General features: G+C 33.0%; 2 protein-coding genes and 1 non-coding gene across 3 annotated transcripts in view; all 3 read left to right on the top strand.

Moving 5' to 3' along the window:
• The first annotated feature begins 1,826 nt into the window (after positions 1 to 1,826).
• LOC146145712 (alkylglycerol monooxygenase-like) lies at positions 1,827 to 9,214 on the top strand. Its single transcript, XM_083389683.1, has 10 exons — positions 1,827 to 1,973; positions 2,196 to 2,323; positions 3,766 to 3,917; positions 4,339 to 4,442; positions 4,799 to 4,910; positions 5,100 to 5,216; positions 5,655 to 5,740; positions 6,532 to 6,666; positions 8,021 to 8,220; positions 8,876 to 9,214. Exons 1-10 carry the CDS (start codon positions 1,827 to 1,829, stop codon positions 9,072 to 9,074), a joined length of 1,380 nt encoding a protein of 459 aa, XP_083245809.1. The 3' UTR covers positions 9,075 to 9,214.
• On the top strand, positions 6,004 to 6,078 carry Trnaa-ggc (transfer RNA alanine (anticodon GGC)). The gene has a single exon. It is a non-coding gene; the product is annotated as a tRNA-Ala (tRNA).
• Positions 9,215 to 11,782: 2,568 nt separating the features above from the next.
• The window catches only part of LOC146145714 (uncharacterized), a 35,819-nt gene continuing 26,870 nt past the window's right edge, over positions 11,783 to 20,731 (top strand). The window contains exons 1-8 of the mRNA XM_083389671.1: positions 11,783 to 11,887; positions 11,981 to 12,058; positions 12,280 to 12,363; positions 13,241 to 13,381; positions 15,860 to 16,010; positions 16,477 to 16,635; positions 17,822 to 17,960; positions 19,272 to 19,412. Coding sequence (XP_083245797.1) covers positions 11,993 to 12,058; positions 12,280 to 12,363; positions 13,241 to 13,381; positions 15,860 to 16,010; positions 16,477 to 16,635; positions 17,822 to 17,960; positions 19,272 to 19,412 — 881 coding nt within the window. The 5' untranslated portion in view covers positions 11,783 to 11,887; positions 11,981 to 11,992. The remainder of the gene's footprint in view (positions 11,888 to 11,980; positions 12,059 to 12,279; positions 12,364 to 13,240; positions 13,382 to 15,859; positions 16,011 to 16,476; positions 16,636 to 17,821; positions 17,961 to 19,271; positions 19,413 to 20,731) is intronic.

Genomic DNA, 20,731 nt, shown 5'->3' on the forward strand with positions numbered 1-20,731 from the left:
AGGGTGCATATGGGCACAAAGGAAATATGCCAGAACAATTTTAAATAAAGGTTTTATTTAGACACGCGAAACAAACAGGTTTTTAATCAGGAATGCAGATAGAGACTCAATTGGTTTTCGTAGTCCGCAGCCCTGCTTAGCACTATCGTATTTATTTCTATTTACGCTTCTTATTTGTTAGTAGTACTGTAGGTTATTTTGTTACCTGAAGAAATTTGAGAACCAGACGAATAAAACCAACATATGTAATTTGTGGAAATGCCTCACTAAGCAAGCAATACGAATATAAAGTTCGGATATCCGATCAAATACCTAACGTCGTCATTGCTGCAACGAATAACCAAAATGATTATTTCTAAACGTTCAAATGCAACGTTTTCAAGCTATATGACACTTAATGCTATTACATTGCAAACCAAGGGGATTTTTGCGCTTCTTGCAAATCATTTGCAGCGGCTGGCAGCCGTGTAACCAGCTTATTGTATTGTGTCCGAAGAGGTTTAATTAAATAGAACAGAAAAAATAACATTTCTAGGCATAATTTTAACCGAACACAATAAGTTGTTTTAAGGTTAATGTTTACTAGTTATGAGTTATGTTATGACGCCATCTAAACAAACGCATACCTTGCAAAACACTCTTGCTGCGCTGTGCACATTAATCTGTCAAGTCAGTTAGTTAGGCAGGTGGTAAATCTGCCCCTGCATTTTCATTTACCCATTAATCATCAGCAGCGCCAGGAATTAGTGTCATTTTGTTTGCTGTTTAAATATTTATACTATTTAGATTTATTTTCGTAATTCCATTTTGTTTATAAAGCAAAATAAATTATGTAGAATGACAGTGCTGTATACAAATCAATATAAAATGACTTAAGTCCTAGTCAAGTCATTCACAAATTAACTTTCAGTGCACTTAAATCACTGTTTTCAAATGACTTGACTCAAGTTCTAAGGGTCAAATGACTTGGCATGACTTAAGTCATTTAGACAAATGACTTGACTGGGACTAAAGTCATTTTGAAATACCTTGTTTACAACACTGGTCATTAGCATTGCCTGTCAATTCCAAGTCAAGTCTTACTGGCATCAAACATTAATTTTAAAATCAAAAAGAAAATGTGTTTTATTCTCAGAAATGGTTCACATTAGTTGCACTTAAGTCAAGTCCAGTCATTGACTTACATATCACTACAATACTGCACAACGATAAAAATATAAAAGTAATAAAAAAATCAATGTTGGCTTAATACCAATACCTATGTACATTTATTTTCGGGGGACAACAAACCTTAGCTAAAACAAATTGTGCTTAATGCATGTAGTTTATCATTGGTTATATGTTTTGGTTGAGGTTTAGTACATGGGTCTTTCCCAGTCTGCAATATGCGACAGGTACACACCTGAGGTTTTATATGCAATTTGTGTGCACCTAGAATTTTAAATTGCACAGGTAGTTAATTTTGTTAGCATTAAACACCTCCGGTGTAAATAAATCTATGATTGCACACCTGCACATGGGCTGCATTTCATGATTGATGGCTGCCAAAGATTCCCAATAAAAATAGCTTTTCCAAAATGCTATGCAAGTAATTTCAGGATGCCATTTTTTTATTAATTTATTTTGTATGCTCTGTTTTAGACTTGGTGTTATTTTTAGCCAGCCATCAACGTTTCATTACAATATTTTTAAACCCTTAGTACAGATAACTGTTTTTATTTTTTGTGATTTTTTTCTGGTTAAAACCACAATGAAAACAATGCTTGTTAATTTTTCAATATTTTTGTATTTAGGTTTTCCTTAGTTTTTGGATAACTTAAGTAGCAATGAACAGTTCTGAACTTGATCTTATTCCTTATTCAAATTCCCACAAACCAGGTGTTTTGGAAGGATTCCGTGCTTTATTTTACTTGATACTGCCCTCTGAATCTTTTTATGAGGATGTCTCAAAAGTTCCGAATTATACTGACTCGGTAAAAAAGTTTACATATATTTAATTATATAGTTAAGATATTTGTGGTATAAAATATACTGTAATATGTAATATGTCCTTATTATTTTTAAATAAACATTGATATGTTACTTAAGCTATAACAAAAAATAGAATCTTTGTAAAAAATATAAATCTTGTGTTTTAAAAGAACAAAATGGTGACCCCAGAACAAAGGTAAAAGATTTTATAATGTTGTTTCAAGGTACTGGTTTGCTTTGTAAGCCTCATTTTGCTGGAACTTGCAATTGCAGCTTGGAAAGGAAAGAGGAAACTCAGAGTTAACGATTCTGTAACAAGTCTAACAGCTGGAGTGTTTTCAAGAATTCTAAGGTTTTTGTTAATTATTAATCCGAAGTAACGTTAAGCCATCATCATAAAGAGAATTAGGCTAAAGTTTTGTTCAAGGCAGTTGACTAAATATGTTGAAACATTGAACATAAATGTGCTCAACTTATTGCCAGAGTGCAAAAAACAATGTGACCATACTAGTACATAATGCACTTAACATTTTGCATTCCAATTGAATTTTGCAAGGATCCTAAATTTTCAAAAACAAATTCAATTTAACACAATTTTAATTGCGTGCAACATTTAGGGATCGAATTCATTTTTTTAAGGCCTATTATATAATTGAAAAACTACAACAACCTAAAACTTATTTGATTTTTTTTTGCAATCAGCAAGTTTCATTGCAATTATCACTTATTTGTTTAATATTGTAATTTAGCACATTATTGCATTGAGCTAGTGTGTTTTGTCATTTTGTCTGTAGTTAAAATGTTGTTGTTTAACATTACAGGATTATGTCAAACAAAAAAGCTGATTTTTAAACCATATACTTTTGTTCAGCAAATAAAAAGGGTTGCTGTTCTATAGCAACAGCTGTCAGTGATAGTATTATTTTATTTTTGAATTAATTATTCTAAACAATAAACCCACAATGAAGTCTAAACTTTACTCAGTATTGTTTGTTTCATCCTTGACACACACATATGGGCATATGTTTTATACTTGCGTTAACTATATAAAATAATAGATTGCCGTATGTTGTTGTAAAATTTGTAATATAAATTTTGTTTAAAAGAATAAGTATCCTATATTTAAGGCTATAAGTGTGTGAAAAAAGAATAAAAAACATAAAAAAGAAAAATTGGTTCTAGTACTATGTAAAACTTAAATGATATTAGGAATTAAACAATAATTAATAGTGGAAGTGTAATTAAATTTGGTAAATATTTTAATGGAAAGATAAACAATGAACATTATTGGATTGATACTGTTAACCTTAGTGTTTTATTTTATTTAAACACTGCTCCTAGTGGCGCGCTTTGCCTAGAGCATGTACGTGTCTCGTTTAAACGTGTACGTTTGTCCTTCATTTGAGACGCGCCTGTGTTAGTGGTAACATCTACTCTGTTGCGGTGTAAGTTAAGTTTTATATTTATTATGTGTTAATTGTTATTAATGTTGATAACTTTGTGTATTCATTCGAATTAAGGAACTAAGGTTTTGTAACCATCGTTGTGTTTATTGTAATGTAAACTGATAAAGACTTCAGTGGACATCAACTTTCAGATACAATTCCCAAAATAAAAAAACAAAAATGTATAACCATATATCTATATATCAACTTGTCTGATTAACCTGCTTTCTGGCACATTAAAAAAATATTTTAGACTTTCTGAAGATCTGAAAGTTGAAAAAATATCACCTGCCCGGTAACCAAGTACCATTTATTGTAAGTGTCAGCTAATATATTTAATGTTTTTTAGGCTTTTCAGCAGTCGTTCAATTGAGATTACTCTCTACATTTATGTTCATGAACGCTGGTCTGTTAGTTTGCCATGGGATTCCACTGCTACATGGATATTGGCATTTTTTCTACTGGATTTAATATACTATTGGTTCCACAGGGCTTCACATGGTATTAGTTGTCTTTCTTTTGTAGAACATTAACAAAACAACGCAATTTAAATCTTTATTTACCAAAAAAAGTACTAAGCCAGGCCATTTTAATTTTAATCAGACAATTTTTGTTTTATTTAATTTATCGCAATTGCGAGAAATTTAGAGTTCCCCCTAAATATTTTAATATTAAACAGTGATGGTGGTGCAAAGAAATAAAAATATTTTAATGAAATCTGAAAGGTTTCTATATATTTTATCTACTCTTAAGAAATGTTGTGAAAGCAATAAACCGCTAAAAAGAATACAAATTTTAATATTTCTTTTGACAAAAACATTTTGCTGTCTTTACATCACATTTTAGTCCCAGAGAAAATCCAAGGCATTTCCTGATTACCTATCCTAAAAGGTTATTTTTAAACACTGTTTGATATTTGTAGAGGTCAATATCATTTGGGCTTCACACCAGACACACCACAGCTCTGAGGACTACAATCTTACAACAGCTTTGAGACAATCCTGCGTGCAGACATATTGGTCAATGGTAAAAGTCCTGTGGATATATATTCTTGTTTGGTGTTTATTTAATAGACATGTCGATTGAAGCTTAAAAATCGAAGTATTTTAGTATCAATTTTATTTATGTTTGGGAGAAGAATGTTGCCTTAATATTTGTTTGCTTAACTACAGTTAAAGGCGGTTCGCAAAAAACTAAAGTTGGTCTTGTGTGGATTAATGAATAACTTGTCAGCAGCCATAACTGGGTTTGAATCTTAACTTTATGGTTGTCACATGTACATGATTTAAATGGAAGATATAATACATAGCAACAGTGCAATCAACACTTTAAAAATAACTACTAGCTTCTTATAAGTTAATAACTTATTAATTCATTTGCAGTGTTTTTACTTGGTCCAAGCCCCTTTTATTCCGCCTGCAATGCATCTTGTCCACTCTCAGTTTAACCTTCTCTTTCAATTTTGGATCCACACAGAACTGATCGATGATATAGGTAGCTTTTTTTTTAACTGTGATTTAAAATGTTTGTTAAAAACAATAAAAAATGTATAAGCTTAAAAAAAGTGTTGTTAAATCCCTTTTAATTTTGCAAAGCTGCTGGACTTGGTCTCGCACAACGTTGGCTTTTTTACAGAATGCTCAAATGTTCAACATATAGGTTGCTAAACCCATGTCGTTTCAGGTCCTTTGGAGTACATTCTAAACACTCCAAGCCACCACCGTGTTCATCACGGAAGAAACCCTTACTGCATTGATAAAAACTACGCTGGCACTCTCATCATATGGGATAGAATGTTTGGTAAGTATGCTGTTTGTTTGACATAATCATACAATGTTATTATTCGCTGGAACAAATTTATCAGCCATAAAAAATTATATATTTGTGCAATTTAAAAAACACAATTTTCTATGTGCTTTAAAAATCTGTGTAAGTGATGATGCATTTTTGTACTTTTTATTTTTGTAATGCAAAAGGGTATATGTGTGGATTATTACATCCGGATATGTATTTTGATCAATATGTCAATATATAAACTGAATTGATGTTATTCCACATACCTTTTGTTGACAGGCGTGTTAAATCAACAACATAATTTTAACACACAAGCAATATAAAGCCTACTTTAATACAAATTCATTCAACTTTTGAAACATTATGTATAATGAAAATTTAAAGATATTTAATGCTCAAAAACATTTTGCAGTCTGATAAAAATTAAATGCCTTTTCATTTAAGGAACATTTGAACGCGAGAAAAAGGATGTCAAGTTGGCTTACGGCCTGGTTCATCCAATCAATACATTTAACCCACTCTATGTTCAGGTAAAGTCATGCTTTATTTTCCTGTGAGCCCTTTTATTTTTTAAAGATTTTAATCAAAGCTTTTTTGCTAATGATATGTAAGCCATAATCGTTGGCCAAAAAGCAGCTTCAGAAGGGCTAGATTTCAGTTGTAAACACACATTTGTGTTTTCAGGTTTCATTGGATAATGATATGGTACTGTGAATCCCCTTCAATTGAAGTTGCTTGTACTAACAGATTGAGCAAGCATTTGCGTATGGTTTCTTGACTCGTTCCTTTCTGGGCCTGCATAGCTCAGTTGGTAGAGCGACGGTCCCGGCTTGACCGGAGGTCGTGAGTTCGAACCTCACTGCAGGCTAGTTGTTTTTCTAGTCTGCCCTGCTTGCATCATTGATCGACAGATTCGGTGAAGAGTCTGCAATGGCTTTCGGTATACTAATGATATGTAAGCCGTAATCGTTGGTCAAAAAGCAGCTTCAGAAGGGCTAGATTTAAGTTGTAAACACACATATGTGTGTTCAGGTTTCGTTTTTTGCGTAAAACTAGATTAGTTGAATATAACACAGAAAAGTAAGGCTAAAATTTAGTCCTATATTTGTTTTTTTGATGTCAACAGTTTCAAAAATGCCCAGTGTCCACTTTTGTTAAGTTATCTGTAATGGAAACTATGCGTAGCTCAGCAGGGAATTTTTTTTATTTTTTTTATAATGAAGGTTAATTGCAGGTCCTTATGTTGGTGTGTAAATACTTTTTAACTGTGCTCTAACATTTATTTTATCAGTAAATTTGACCGTTTTTATATTTCCCATAGCTGGCTATGTACAAGGATATAGCCAAGCGTTTTTTTCACATGGAGGGCTTTTGCAATAAAGTCAACGTTCTCATTAAAGGCCCAGGCTGGGAACCAGGAAAACCAAGATTAGGAATTCCATCTGAATTGCCTGAGGTATTCCTTGACTTTTAGAGCATTTTGTATTCATTTGTCAATGAGTAATGTTATAAAAAGTTTTCGATTTTAAAAATATTACCATTCATCCCTATTCTCTATTGTCTTTGGTCAAATGAGTTTGCTGCTTGAATTTACAACACACTAATATAGCATACCAAAGTTACAAATTTAAGTCAAAATATTTGTTTATAAAATCTATAGCTTTTTATGTTACATTTGTTTTTTCCTTTTAGTCGGGTTTAACAATTCACAATGTATGTACTCTTTCTCTCAATGGTTTCTTTGCCTTAAGCAGTTTTTCTCAATTTATGGGTCGCAGTTTGACGTGCTTGGGTTGTTGACTACAGTACCTCACCTGGTTAGATTTATCGAGATTGGTTCTGGCAAGATTTCTGAAATACTTATAGGGCAAGATTTCTCTAAAACTTAGATCGTCAAATGTAGTCCAAACACGTGGGTCATATTAATTTATGTCTTACTATTAAAACGGGGTCGCCAAAAAACCGCATGGTTATACTTCAGTTGTGTTTTTAGATCGCCAAAACAGTTTGAGAAAAAACGTGAACAGTGTTTCAACCTATTGCTCAAATTTGTTTTAAGCATTTTTACTTTGGTGCTTTTTGTCGTATCTTTTTAAAATATTATTTGCGAACGGTGTTTTACAAACGCTGGACAAAACATTTAATTAAAATACGCGAAAAAGGGAATCACTAAACAAAACAATGTTCAGTAATAAACGTGTATACTTTATAGCAGTGATTCTCAACCGCGGCTCTCAGAGCCGCATGCGGCTCCCAACTGTACATTTTGCGGCTCTCACTAACGGAGTGAAAAATTAGTTAGCAGTAGCAGAATTGCAACAAAGGAAGTAAAATAAATTGAAAGTGAATGAATTTGATAAGCAAGGATCCCGAGTACGAAGTACTAATGTTAACGGGTACTTCCGTCCGACTCTTTAAAATAATTTTGTGGTTTGTGACGTCATAATATATTTAGTCTTGATCGACAAGCTATGGCAATAAGAAATAACTGTTTCAACAGTGCTAATTAGTTAGCCTAGGCTAGCGTAATGTATATTTGTTGTTTTCTAGTTGCTTTCTTAATGTTTTTTAATTATATGCCTACTGTTGTTTTTTATGCGGCTCCTTGCAAACTTTGTAGGTTTGAAATGCGACTCTGGCTCTAAAAAAGGTTGAGAATCACTGCTTTATAGTATACCACGTGTAGCTTTATGGCCTGGGTTTAAGTCATCCTGATGTAAAACATAGTGATGGTGTTCTGTTTACCCAATTATGAACTAAAATTAAAGTTTAATTATTTTTTTCTATTTAACAAGCTTTGTATATTTTAGGTAGAAAGTCCTATCACGATTTACAATCCAAAAACTTCCAAGATGCTGATGGCATACGGATTCATACACTACAATGCGTTGGTGCCTTTCTACGAAAAAATGATGACTCTGCGCACAAAAATCCCGGGCCCTATGATCACGTTTGACGTTCTTTTTTTTGTTGGTTCGCTAACCTGCATTAGCATGTTGTTTGATCAAAAGTAAGTTCACAACAAGGGTAAATATATATACAAGGTGGGCCAAAAGTAGGCTTACAGTTATTAAACTTTTTTTTAGGTAGCATTGAAAGGTCACCACGCTCACCTGACCTGACACCAATGGATTTCTTTTTGGGGGGTGTTGTAAAGAACAAGGTGTATGAGAAGAACCCGAAAACAATAAATTTACTTATAGACCCAAAGCTCACTTTTTATAACTGTAAACCTACTTTTGGCCCACTATGTAGCCTATATAAATATATGAAAAAATTATGTTTCACATTGAACCTGTTTTTGACAAGCAACGGCCTTTTGAGTCCCGTTCAGCATATTTTAAGCGGCCAGAACCCTTTTTTCAAAAGAGTCACTCAAACACAATCAATTTATTATTACAGCTCTTAATCAGGGACGGACTTCAGTGTGTTAATCAATTAAAAATGAGTCTAACAATACTGAAACAAGTATAAATGCGCGTTGCAAGAAAAAATAACGTTTGTTTGGCCTTGGTTCCAGTTTGTAAAAGAGATCCGCGCCCCGATGATTTTCACTGGTTTGCTGGATCCGAAAGTTTCCGACCCCTGAACTAAGGGCATGTTCAATATTTAAAAAAAAAAAAAACATTAGGTCAAACATAATTATTTCATTGTTTTTTCTCCAGGTCATATGCCTACAGATTGGAGTTTGTGCGATGTGTACTCAGTGTCGTACTTATTTATGTGATGAGAGACCCCATCGAAACAATGCGCGAATTTCCGGAATCTACAGCAACCTACCTTCAGATGTTCTATCTGATTTCATCCGTCCTTTGGATAATGTATTACTTCTTGAGATCAACCGAGAAAGACAAGAAGTCTTAAAACCATTAGGAGCCTTTATTGTAATTCAATTTTCGTAATTTTGCATCCTACCGCATAGTGTATATTCATAAGTCTTTGTACAAAGTATTTAAATCTCTAAAAGTATTTGAATGTTTTTCAATTGATTTGAGTATTAAACAGTCTTTGGAAAATTCTTTATTTTTCAAGTCTGTAAATTTATTTTTGTCTAGCTTAAGGTATGCATTTTTATAGGATTTCTAAAAAACAATTAAAAAATATTTTTATATGTGTTTTGTTCTAAAAAAAAACAGTCAAATTTTTTTTTTTAAAAACAGTCAAATTTTAGGTCTTTTAAAACCTACAAATTTTCTTCAAAACGTCTTCTCAATGTCGTTTTATAAAATTGTGCAGCAATCTTATTTTATTAAGTGAACTTCACCCTTTTTTTCGCAGTGCAATTTAAGTTTGCAATAAGCCATTGCTGAACTCTTAATTTTAATGATGTTTTATTATCGCCTTTTGGTATGTATAAGCAATTTACCCCTTCAGTGTGACACGTCAGTAGATATTTTGTTGTTTTGTTTCACAGTGCTGTGTTTTAATAACTATGCAAGTATGGTGAAACTCGGGCATATGAGTCGATTTGCGAAAAGGAGCTTTTTAAGATTAAATTGTTATTTTTTTATCTTATTTTAATTTTGTTTGAATCATGCTATTTTAATGATATATGCCTTTGTGATTTCTTTTTAATTATGTCCGCTTGCCGGCCACACTGTAGTGTACAGTGCCGATTTATATATAAATATATATATTGTCTTATGTTTATGCAATGTTTGGTTAATTATTCTGGTACAGAAAAAGACCCAGTTTCTTAGATGGGGTATCCCACATGTTTCGTCGCTAAGCACAGCGTTTTACATATTCTTTGCAGTGAACAACTAATAAAAGTAAAAAATGGTCAATTAATGTATGCGTCATTAACGACCTTTATGCGTTTTTCTTGAAAGTTTCGTCAATAACTTTTATCTGCGATTTTTCGTAGATTTACAAACGGCTAAGCCAGTGAATTTAGCTTTGCCTAAGTCGTAGCCTCTTCCATTGACTATCCGGTCTCCACGACTTTCTGATAGCGAAGAAGTCCTAGTTTTTAAAGGTAGGCTACATCTTTTAACTCTTGGTTATACGTTATGTGTACGACTGTGCGGCCTTCAGCTGTATTTGTTACCTGCCATTAGGGATTGCGAGATTTGTGTGGGATATCTTTCCAAGGCATTAGTGTTCCTGCTAGGAATTGTTTGCATTATCCAAAAGTTATTTTAGTGAGCTTGGCTCTTTTAACTCAACGCTAAGTAAGTAGAGTTCTGAACAAATGACAAACTTTGTATATAAGTAGGATCATTGTCGTTGTAAACAAAGGAGTAAGATACTTTGCCCTAGTTTTATCGGTGAATCTTGACAAATATCTAATTTTACAAGTGCACTAGAAGCAAATTTTACCGCGCAAACGTTATTGTGTTGCTGCCGAAAAACTGGTTTTAATCACTTTAATTTAGATTAAAACACAAAGAATCAAGGCCAAATACAATGTGTTGTTTTAACTCATCCATTTCTTGTTCAATACCAAGAGAAAGAAATACGTCGGTACACTAGGTATGTTGTACATATTTGTAGGAAATGTCAAAACATACCAGGCACGTTTATTATAAAAGATTTGAAAAGAGTTCTCCTATGCTATGGATAAATGTGGTGTAGTGGAGGGTAAGTTCAAACAAAAAACGTTCTTGCTTTATTCCCCAGGGTATAAATTGCGGTGTCGTGCATGGCCGCTTATTTACAACTATTCACCTGAATCGAGTGCGTACTATCAACGACGTTTACCGTCACGTTTTCTAGTTGTTTTTCGTTTTTGAGACAGGTGGTTGTAAAACCGAACTTTAATCGTGTCTCATTGCACATATACACTACAGATTTAGGTTATGCCGTAGGGTAGGGACTGGTTATTTTTTTAGAGCTTTTAATAAATGCAAAAATTGTAGCGCAATGTAAAGTTTGTGGAAGGGAAACTTAAAAGTTACAAAACCACAGCTATTTAACCGTGTATTGTTATTGTGTATATCGAATAAAAGCTAGGGTATACAACTAACTGGCAAAAGGTTTATGGCAGAAATCCAGATCAGTAATAGTGCAGATTGCAAGTGTGCTTACTTTTTATTTATATTTCTCCAATTGTGTTATGTAGCCAACAGCCAAGTATATAATACCTTTCACCAAGCAACTTATGAAATTGTATAGTCAATTTTACTGGAATTGTTGGCGCTGGTCTAGAATCCTACCACAGTTATGACATCAAGTCACAAAATTTGAGTTAGGGTGTGCGTTAGCGTTTGGGTGTGGGTGGGTGAAGTATTATAATATTCTTTATTCAATACTAATACTTGACCCACCATAACCCAAACGCTAACCCGCGCCCTAACCCAAATAATGTTTGTTGTGGTAGGATTCTAGACCAGCGCCGAATTGTTAACTTAGATGATTCATTTTATGCTTTTTTGCAAATACAGTGTTGGAAGATATTTCAAGGTATTTAGTAAACTCTGATTTCCACCAATGAGTGTTCAAATATTGCCTAATTTGCAAAGTTGTCTTTATATAATAATTTAGTTGCAACATTTTCCCTTTTCAAACTTTTACCCAATTTGCAGGTTTTAGTTTTTGAAAATATTTTTTGCTGTTTTTCAGATTGTATAATTGGATATAATTGCAGACATTCTGTGTCACTTTAGAACTTTCAAACCTTTCAGAATGCATGTAGGATAAACTAAATAATCACAAGAAAGTTTACTAATTTACAGGTAAATACATAGAAATTGTTATAAACCAACCTAATTTTTTATTTCTGTAAATTTTTTTAAACAAATTGGATTCTAATATTTTTCTCTTTGCAGTTTTCAAAAACAATGTCTACTGTCGCTGATGGAATTGAAGCTAAAACTAATTTCATAATGTCGCATAAAAGTTATGAAGTAAGATACAATGTTATAGTAAAATAGCTATTTTCTGTTTTACCTATGATTACATATTTTTCAGTCAAGTGTTAATTTACACTAATTGTATTCTCTTAGTAAAGATTATAATAATTACTCAAAAATTATATCTAGCTTTTTATTGTTGGTTGTCACATAGTTTGAGATTATAGGCAATAGGCATGCTAATATTTTCCCAAACAAAGCGTTATACTTTACAGCCGGTTGGAAAAGAAAACAAAGAAAGATCTGGTGAATTCACGATAAAGAGCATGACCCAAGATACCCCCATAATTGCAGGCAAAGTAAGAATTTAGCTTAACCCTCTATTATTACCTGGGCATTCTCTGTATGCAACATCAGTGTCAAAATCTTCTTTGTTGTGGAAAGAACCCTCTTGAAGTTGGTTTTGAATGTACGTAATAAATTCCCAAGGGGCAATTGTTTCAAATCTCTGCGGTGCACTTCATGCAAGCAGGCACAACTTTAAACTGCCTGCGTCTTTGTCTAAAGAGGCTTGCTGCATGTAGCGTGCATGGCACATTCCCCTGAGGTTTTTGGCTTTACACGCACTGGTCTGCGCCGATATCCTTTTATGTATCTATTGACCCCATTTATTCAAATAATATCAACAAATCCTTCCTTTCAAACGTAATAAATATGGTTGAATATTAAACATACCAAAACAGGTCTTGTTTTTGGCCAATTTTTTTTTTTTTTAATTAGGTTTATCTTGCTTAATTATCCAGTTGAAACCAATTAAATACCCTACTTTTTAACATGGTCAATAATTCAAATTGTATTTTTCATATATTTTCTAGTTTTACCAGGAGTAAATATATGCCATAAACATATTCTGAGATATAGGTTTGCAAGAAAGACAAATTATTTTTTGTACATACTAAATTTTGCAACGGTTTCAAGAGGTTGTTTTCATGTCTATATCAACTTATATTTATTTTAAAATTAAAGGTGAATTTAAAACAAAAAAAATATTTTTTCATGTATTTTTTTTATTATATAGCTGTGAGTGTGTATACTGTGATTACACATACAACCCTTGAAGTGCTATGCTTGTTTATTGAAAAAAACTACTATTTGATACAATAAAAAGGTCACTGAAACCTTAAGACAGTATGAATCTCGATTTTACCAACCTACAATCTTCTCTGACATTCTTAGATGCGAAAAAAGAAAACTCTCCAACGGGAGAATGCTGTACATGGGGACGAAACAAACGAAGTACCACAAGAAGGAAATGACGATTATATTTCTGGAGACAGCAACATTTTTCCATCCCCTGTGGCAATAACACAGGAAGAGGTATAAAGTTTACATTTTTTATTGATTAAGAAAATTGAGTAAAAATTAACTGTCCCATGTTTTTCCTAAAATCAATCATAATAAAAATGGAATTCACTTTAATGACTTAACTTTTATTACCAATGCCAAGTACCCCATATAGAAATAGGTAACATTTTGAACGTTTCAACTATCTCTTCATTTATTTTCAACATTCAAAACATTTGAAATGTTGCCTACATCTGTATATATATGGGCTTTGATATTCAACTACTACTATGAACTAAAACCTTCAACCATTATTCTCCAAAATACAAAACCCCCTTTTATACTTTACAATGAGAATGTGTCAAATTATTCAATAAATATCTCACCATGTTAAAAAATATGCCCTATTAAGTATTTCCTAAAAAATCCCGGACTAACATAAGCATATTTAGTTAAAAAGCATGTGTTTTGTTGTTTAGCTATTATATATTCCTAATTCTAATTAATTTAAATAGACAACCCTAATATTTGTTTTTTAATTTGTTATATTATTTATTTACCCCTTAGTTATGTTAAATAAACATTGTCCCAAATTGTAGTGCTATAATGAAAATTGATTCACTTATTTGAAAAAGACGTGATCGTAGCCTAATTTTAGCCAAATTATAAATATGTTTACCTTGTTGTATATATTTGATTTCCTTTTTTAATGTCAAAATAAAGGTTACGATTTGACCTGAAATAAGATGGGATTGTGCTATTTACCCAGCTACCTCCAACGTTTACCTTTGTTTTCTGCGAGCCCATTGTGCTAGACCCGAGCTCCAAAATTGTTGGATCAATATTTTGCTAGCTATATAGGCAGTGGACATTTTCTCGCAGCCCAGGCTAACAAAAACATGGCATGATCACCTTAAAACCACAGTCGTGTTGTCCAGTGTAAGCCCGACACTATTTAGCTGATTTCAATAAGCAAATGTCATTGTAAGAAAAGTAATCATGAACTGTTTGTCACCGTTGAATCATACTGTAAATAAAATTACTTAAAGTAATTGTCTGTTACCTGTTTGATATTTAAACTACAGATTGTCTTTCCTGTCTTAAATGTCTTAAGCGTTGAGTAAACATCTTTTAATTATTTTGTAAATTATAATAAAACTGCAAATTTTGCACCTTTTTTCCAAAATAATCTGTAATTTTAATGAATGAAAAAAAATTTACTTTACTGGCTCGATTTAAACTTGTCTGATTAAGGGTTAATATAAATTAAAACTTACACTCCCGATTGCAAGTGGCATTATTTTCCGATTGCAAGTGGCTTACTGGGGTTGGCTCATATTAATTAATTAATCCGATACTGATACTCGTTATTTCAGACAGAAAGTATTGCGATCCAGCCCCATACTAATGGGATCAAATGTACCATTCTCAAACAAACACAAATTTAGATGAATTCAAATGTTCAAAAAAGTATATTTGGCCAAAATTGCTTTTTAATATTTGGCCAAAATTTACTTCAGTGTTGTTGTTTACTAACCTCTAGATCAGGGGTGTCCAACAAGCGGCACACGTGCAAAATGCGGCATGCAACCTAATAAAAAATGGCAGGCCCCTTCCCAAAAAATACTATAATTGTTATTTAGCCAATTGACAAAAAGCTCAATTTGTTGTTCAGTCAATTGCCAGAAAATACTAAGACTCTTTGATGTAGTGATGCGCATTTCTACTGGACAGTTTTTTTTTTTTCAAGTTTAAATAAACGTTCTTATTTTTGGTAAAAAACGCTTTTATGGTTAAAAAGAATTGGTTCGGTTACGAAACTTTGGCACAGGAAGAAGTTATAAGATAAAAATTGGCACGTCCGCATGTTTGAGTTGGACACCCCTGCTCTAGATGTTAACCTACTTTTTTTGGTTAATCTACCTTTTAAGGTGCAAATCTTCGTATTAGATGCAAATTAAAGCTAAAAAAGCTATATTATTTCAGTATCGCATTGGCACTAAAACCACCCTAATCTTGGTCTAATACAAATACTACCACTTGGTATCAGGTTTAACTTCAATCCAATATTATTGAACATCCCACATTCTCATTGAAATCTTCCTCCTGTCAAATTCAGAACTGAAAGATCAATCCAAGCTACTTTATGCCTATGTATAATATACATATATTATATGTATATTTATATACATGTTAATATATATAGTTTAAGTAAAAGGCAATTAGGAAACTTAGTATTTAATATTCACTTATACTTACCTTCAAAACACCTCAAGCAGTACGTTGGATGCTGAGGTTAAATGGTGGTTAGCATAATGTAATAAAATATGTTCATTTTTTCTAATCAAAAATGTTTCATGCATTCATGCTTTTTTAATCTAGGTAAAATATTTATAGTGTCATACACATCGGACACATGCATTTGTTTGCATATTTTTATGAATCTCCAAGCAACTTGTTTTATGTATGCCGTTGTCAGAAAACATTCTAAATGAATTTTTACCTTTGTAGGCCCTACGAGAGACTTCTTGCCACAACCAGCGACAAAACAACAGACATCAAGTTGTCAATTCCCGCAGCAATAACAACAATAATGCACCCTTTGAAGAAGGTTTGGATGAGTCATATTCACCGACCAATGCGAATGCTAGCATTGATACAGGTAAGATTAAGACAGTGCTTCTTAACCTTTTACCTTGCTGCAACTTCTCAAATCACCAAATAATTCTTTCACCCCTTTCACATCCCATATTGTTCGTACATATTCGGGCATTGCAAAAATAAATGTGATTTAATATGTGTAGAAACAAACAAAAGTATTTTTTTGTAAAATGGATCTTTTAAAAAAAAAATATTAAAATATAACTTTATTTTTCATAAATGAAGTTTTTTTTACACCACTCTCTTCATTTTGGCTGATTCTTCGGCCGACATAGTCGCCAGCTTTCTGACATACTTCAAAAAAATATTGAGTTGGTTTTATATTTAAATGAGCAAAGAAATAAATTACAGTAATACATTTCCAGTAATATACAAACACATGAATTGAGTGTAGATTAAACCCATGAGGAGCAAAGAAGACACTTTACTGACGTCTACACCTGAAAAATTTTGCTGAATTTTTTCAGGTAATGCTCAGCGACGTCGTGAAGTCGAAAAGCCACCCAGACTGCAAAAGCAGGCCAGTCGAGACCGGCTTTCATCCCCCTTTGCTAAGCAAGCTGCCAATCAAAATTTGGATGGCGGCAGTTCGCCAAGTACGGTCGTGAATGGAAATTCTCAAAAAGGTGTGCACCTCATACTTTGTTTGTTTTGTATATATATATTTAGGTTTTAACAAAGTTCTGGGTTAATAATTTAGTTAGTTTTATTTTGGGCTGATGGGTGCATGTTTTTTTTATTAATCTGTTGTGTCCAATTTTTCTCTTATATATGATTTATAGCCACCAGAACAAAACCCAGACAATTGTCCATTAAATATTTATTCATTTCTTTTCTTCTTTCATTCGTTGTCTTCGCAAATGCCTTCAACCTCTTGAAGTAAAAAAAAATATTTACATGTTTTGACTCTAATAGTCAGAAGTTTATCCTTTGCAGTAATTTACTGGCCTTGGCATTTTCGAGATAGCCAATCTTAATGTAGGTAAAGCTTAAGTTACCCATTAGGTCCATCATGCACTAGCTTTCTGATTTTACCCTATTTGTTGCTGACCCGTGCTTGTCAGGTCTTCTGCTGGCCAATCCCATCGGGAAAATTCAATATGTTCCGCTGGCTTATTACAAAACTATATATGTAAGCTTTCAATAGCATGGGCTGCTTTAAATATTTAATGAAGTGGCCCTCTACTAAGAAAAAGGCGCCAGCCCTTGCTAAGTTGGTTCAACTTGATGACGTGCTAATGAACATAGTGCTTAAGTCGATAAGCATAAAAACTCTTTTATCATCGTATAAAAGAAAATTCTATTCTGTGTATCTTGTTTATGGAATATTCCTTGAAAAAAGTTCTTGCAATAAACGAGCACTTGGGATTTTAAATTTGTATTGTTGCTTTCTCTGTTGTAGCCACTGAGAGAAAAGTAGTTTTAAAACTTTTATTTAAACTTTTCGAATTTACTTTTTAAAAAGCCTTTTTTTCGACTATTACCTAGATCAAGTATTTTTAATAGTAATATTTGCAGAATTTTTAACAAACAAGTTGCAGTTTCGAAAATACAAATTTAATTTTTAAACAAAATATTTTGTAAAAGTGTGAGGCAGGTTTTATCTGAACACATAATAGGAAACACTAAGTTAAGTTTAAAGAATGAGTTATGCATGTTGGATGTGCTTCCTTCTTTATCTGAAAAAGACCAACAATCAACCCCAAAATTAAAAACTGTTTTTTTTAATTCTATCAATTTTTTTTTAAAAAACAAAAAACAAAACAATAAATCCTGCAACAACACAATTCAACATTGTTATTCTTTGTTCAGTTGAAACGACCGAATGCCTTGATTCGATGGGTGTTGATGTGCACGAGTTTTTGGTTAAAGCCCTACAGAGCAATCCGAGGGACCGAAGCATTCTGCTCAAGCTCGAACACGACATGGTGAAGTTTGTCAACAATTCTGCGTAAGTTGCTATCTATATTTTCATTTTTTAAATGGTTAATTCTGCATTATACTATAAGCTTTTCATTCTGTTGAATGCCATTGGCCCGCAATGATTTTAGATCGTAAAGTTGGCAATTCAAGAAAAGTAGTCGAGCAGTAAAGTAAGGTATATCTTTCGATTTTAGGCACACACAATGATTGAGAAAACTGTGGCAAGCTAATTATAAAAGATTTCCGGTTTCCCCTTGAATTCTATAGAAGGCTGTACAATAAAAATCTTAAAATGTGGCCCTAATAGAAAGCTTCTTAGTCCTATACAATACATCCAAAGCATTGTCTTGGCAGTACAAGCATTGCAGTAAACTTGTTGCCTAGAATAATGTTTTTTTTTTAGAATAATGTTTTTTTTTGAATTTCTTAGTTTCGTTACCCTAAACACAAAATACTGCATTTCATTCAACCCAATAAAAAATAAACTACACACAAATGCATGTTAGGTTAGATTTGCATGACGCACAATTTTGTCATATGTTTATATAGGAAAAAATGTATAATATTTTTAGGAGGCAATGTCCATGATGTAGTATAATTTTTGTGTATAGTACAAGGTAAATTTAGCTTTGTATTGCCATAAAAGACCTTCATGTCTACGGTTAGACTGTAAAAATCTATGAACGCTGCAATTCTGTTTAAAAACAAAACAGTTAAACGGAATATATTGAGAATCAGTTGAAATCAAAATCACAAGCTTGACATAAAAACATGCAACATATCACAACATAACACTTGGAATAATCACAGTAGTAGACTAGTGATAAGGATGTTCTGAAGTTTATGTAAGCAGTATTTTTAAATCGGGATTAATATATATTTTTTCCCACTCCAAATAAAGAATTGACAAATTTCAGTATATTTGATCTTCTGCTTAACTAAGCCAGAGTAGTCTATTGTGATATGCATTTGGTATGCGTTGGAATCAGTTTTGCTTGCCGCAATTAGATTACTTTTAACAGTTGATGGTAAAAAAATGTTATTCACCCTGGGGTGAACCATTCACCAGCTAGAATTATCAAAATATTTTTCGGAAAATATTGTAAACAGTTCAATACCAATTCTCTTAATTAATTCTTCGTTACAAATTTATTGGGTGAAAAGAACATTATTTTTAGAGCTGCATATTTAGACGGAATTTTTCACTTATTAGACTGAATTTCAGTTTTGATGTTCAGTCGTATCTGAATTTTTTACACCCCCAGCCCTTAAATAATATTCTGCATCCACCCGGCTAGGTAGTAACACTTAAAACCTATATTTTTTGCTTATTTTTCAGAATCGAATTCATGCGCTTTCCGGAAATGACCTCCTACCACCGCATGCTTGTCCACCGGGTGGCAGCATACTTCGGCATGGACCACAACATCGATGCCAAGGGAAAGTCGGTGATCATCAACAAGACCAAGAACACCAGACTGTAAGTATATGAAGTGCCTTAAAGGCAGTCTACTAGTTCATAAATAAAGGGTCCAAAAAACTCCCAATTTGAATAGAATTATGCAATGCTGTGTATTTTACTGTTTAAACTGCTCTTATGCTTTTAAAAGGTAGACAATAATTAGGCATATACCATGTCCAGAAACAGGATAAAATTGTGCAAGGCTGCATATTTGTGAACAATGACTTCATTTAGGGGACGTTTGTAAACTCTTGTGACGTCACGCAAGGCAATACGAATTGATAAATATACCTGGCGTTGATTTCATTTTACTATTTTATCGAACTGATACTTAACTACTGCTAAGTAGGAAAGCACTTAAAATATCTAGAAGCACACCTTACTTGGATAGAATTGTGCAATACTACATATTTGTGAACCGTGACGTCATCTGGTGGACGTTGGTAAACTCTCATGACGTCAGAAGTGCGGTAATTAGGCAGCAATTGCGGCTATTTGTCGCGTTTATCAACGAAGGAAACGACAAGTCAAATTGCGTCGTCAATTTTCTGTCAGTATAATTTTAAGATTTTTCACATGTGGCGGACACCGTTTGTTACCCGGCAATACTGACGAAAAAAAACTAGCTAAATCGTTTTAACATCAGTCCTAAACAATCTGTCAAGCGATCAATAAAAATCAATGTGAAGGACCAAAGGACGTACCCCAGACTAATAAAATTTATCTGCCAATGAATTTTGCTCTGATATCCCCAGTTTAGAAATTGTTCCACATAAAACGAGAGTAGTAATAACAAATAAAATAGCAAAATTTTCGCCTGGATCTGTTTTTAGTCTAACAAAGGTAAAACTAAATGAAATCTAAAAGTATTTAGAAGGCACCAAAGCGCTTTTTTCAATTAACTGTTTTCTTAAAAAAAAAATTTATCTCGGTAAAATTTTTCAATTAACTGTTTTCTTAAAAAAAAATTAATCTCGGTAAAATTTTTCAATTTAACTGTTTTCTTCAAAGATTTCAAGTTACGCAACAAGATTTCTAATAGAACTTCATGGACCCCCTAAAACTAGCCCACGTACCCCAAAGGGGTCCCCATGGACCACAGTTTAAAAAAAATCCCGGACCAGTGTTTGCTTCAAAAAAAAAAGCGAAGCTTTAAAAAAACAACCACACTATGACTTAAACCGGTACAATCCGTTGATAAACCTAACAAGAGAAAGTTCCCATCTGCAGTTCGCACGCCAAAGCAACGTGGTAAACCGCAGGGGTTTGTCAATTTTGTTTCCTGTGCGAAATCCGCCAGCCCGGCCGCACTTAGCAGATTGGAAACCAGTTGCGCT

Source organism: Ascidiella aspersa, chromosome 5 (assembly GCF_963924565.1).
Source record: "Ascidiella aspersa chromosome 5, kaAscAspe10.2, whole genome shotgun sequence".
Taxonomy (NCBI): Eukaryota; Metazoa; Chordata; class Ascidiacea; order Phlebobranchia; family Ascidiidae; genus Ascidiella; species Ascidiella aspersa.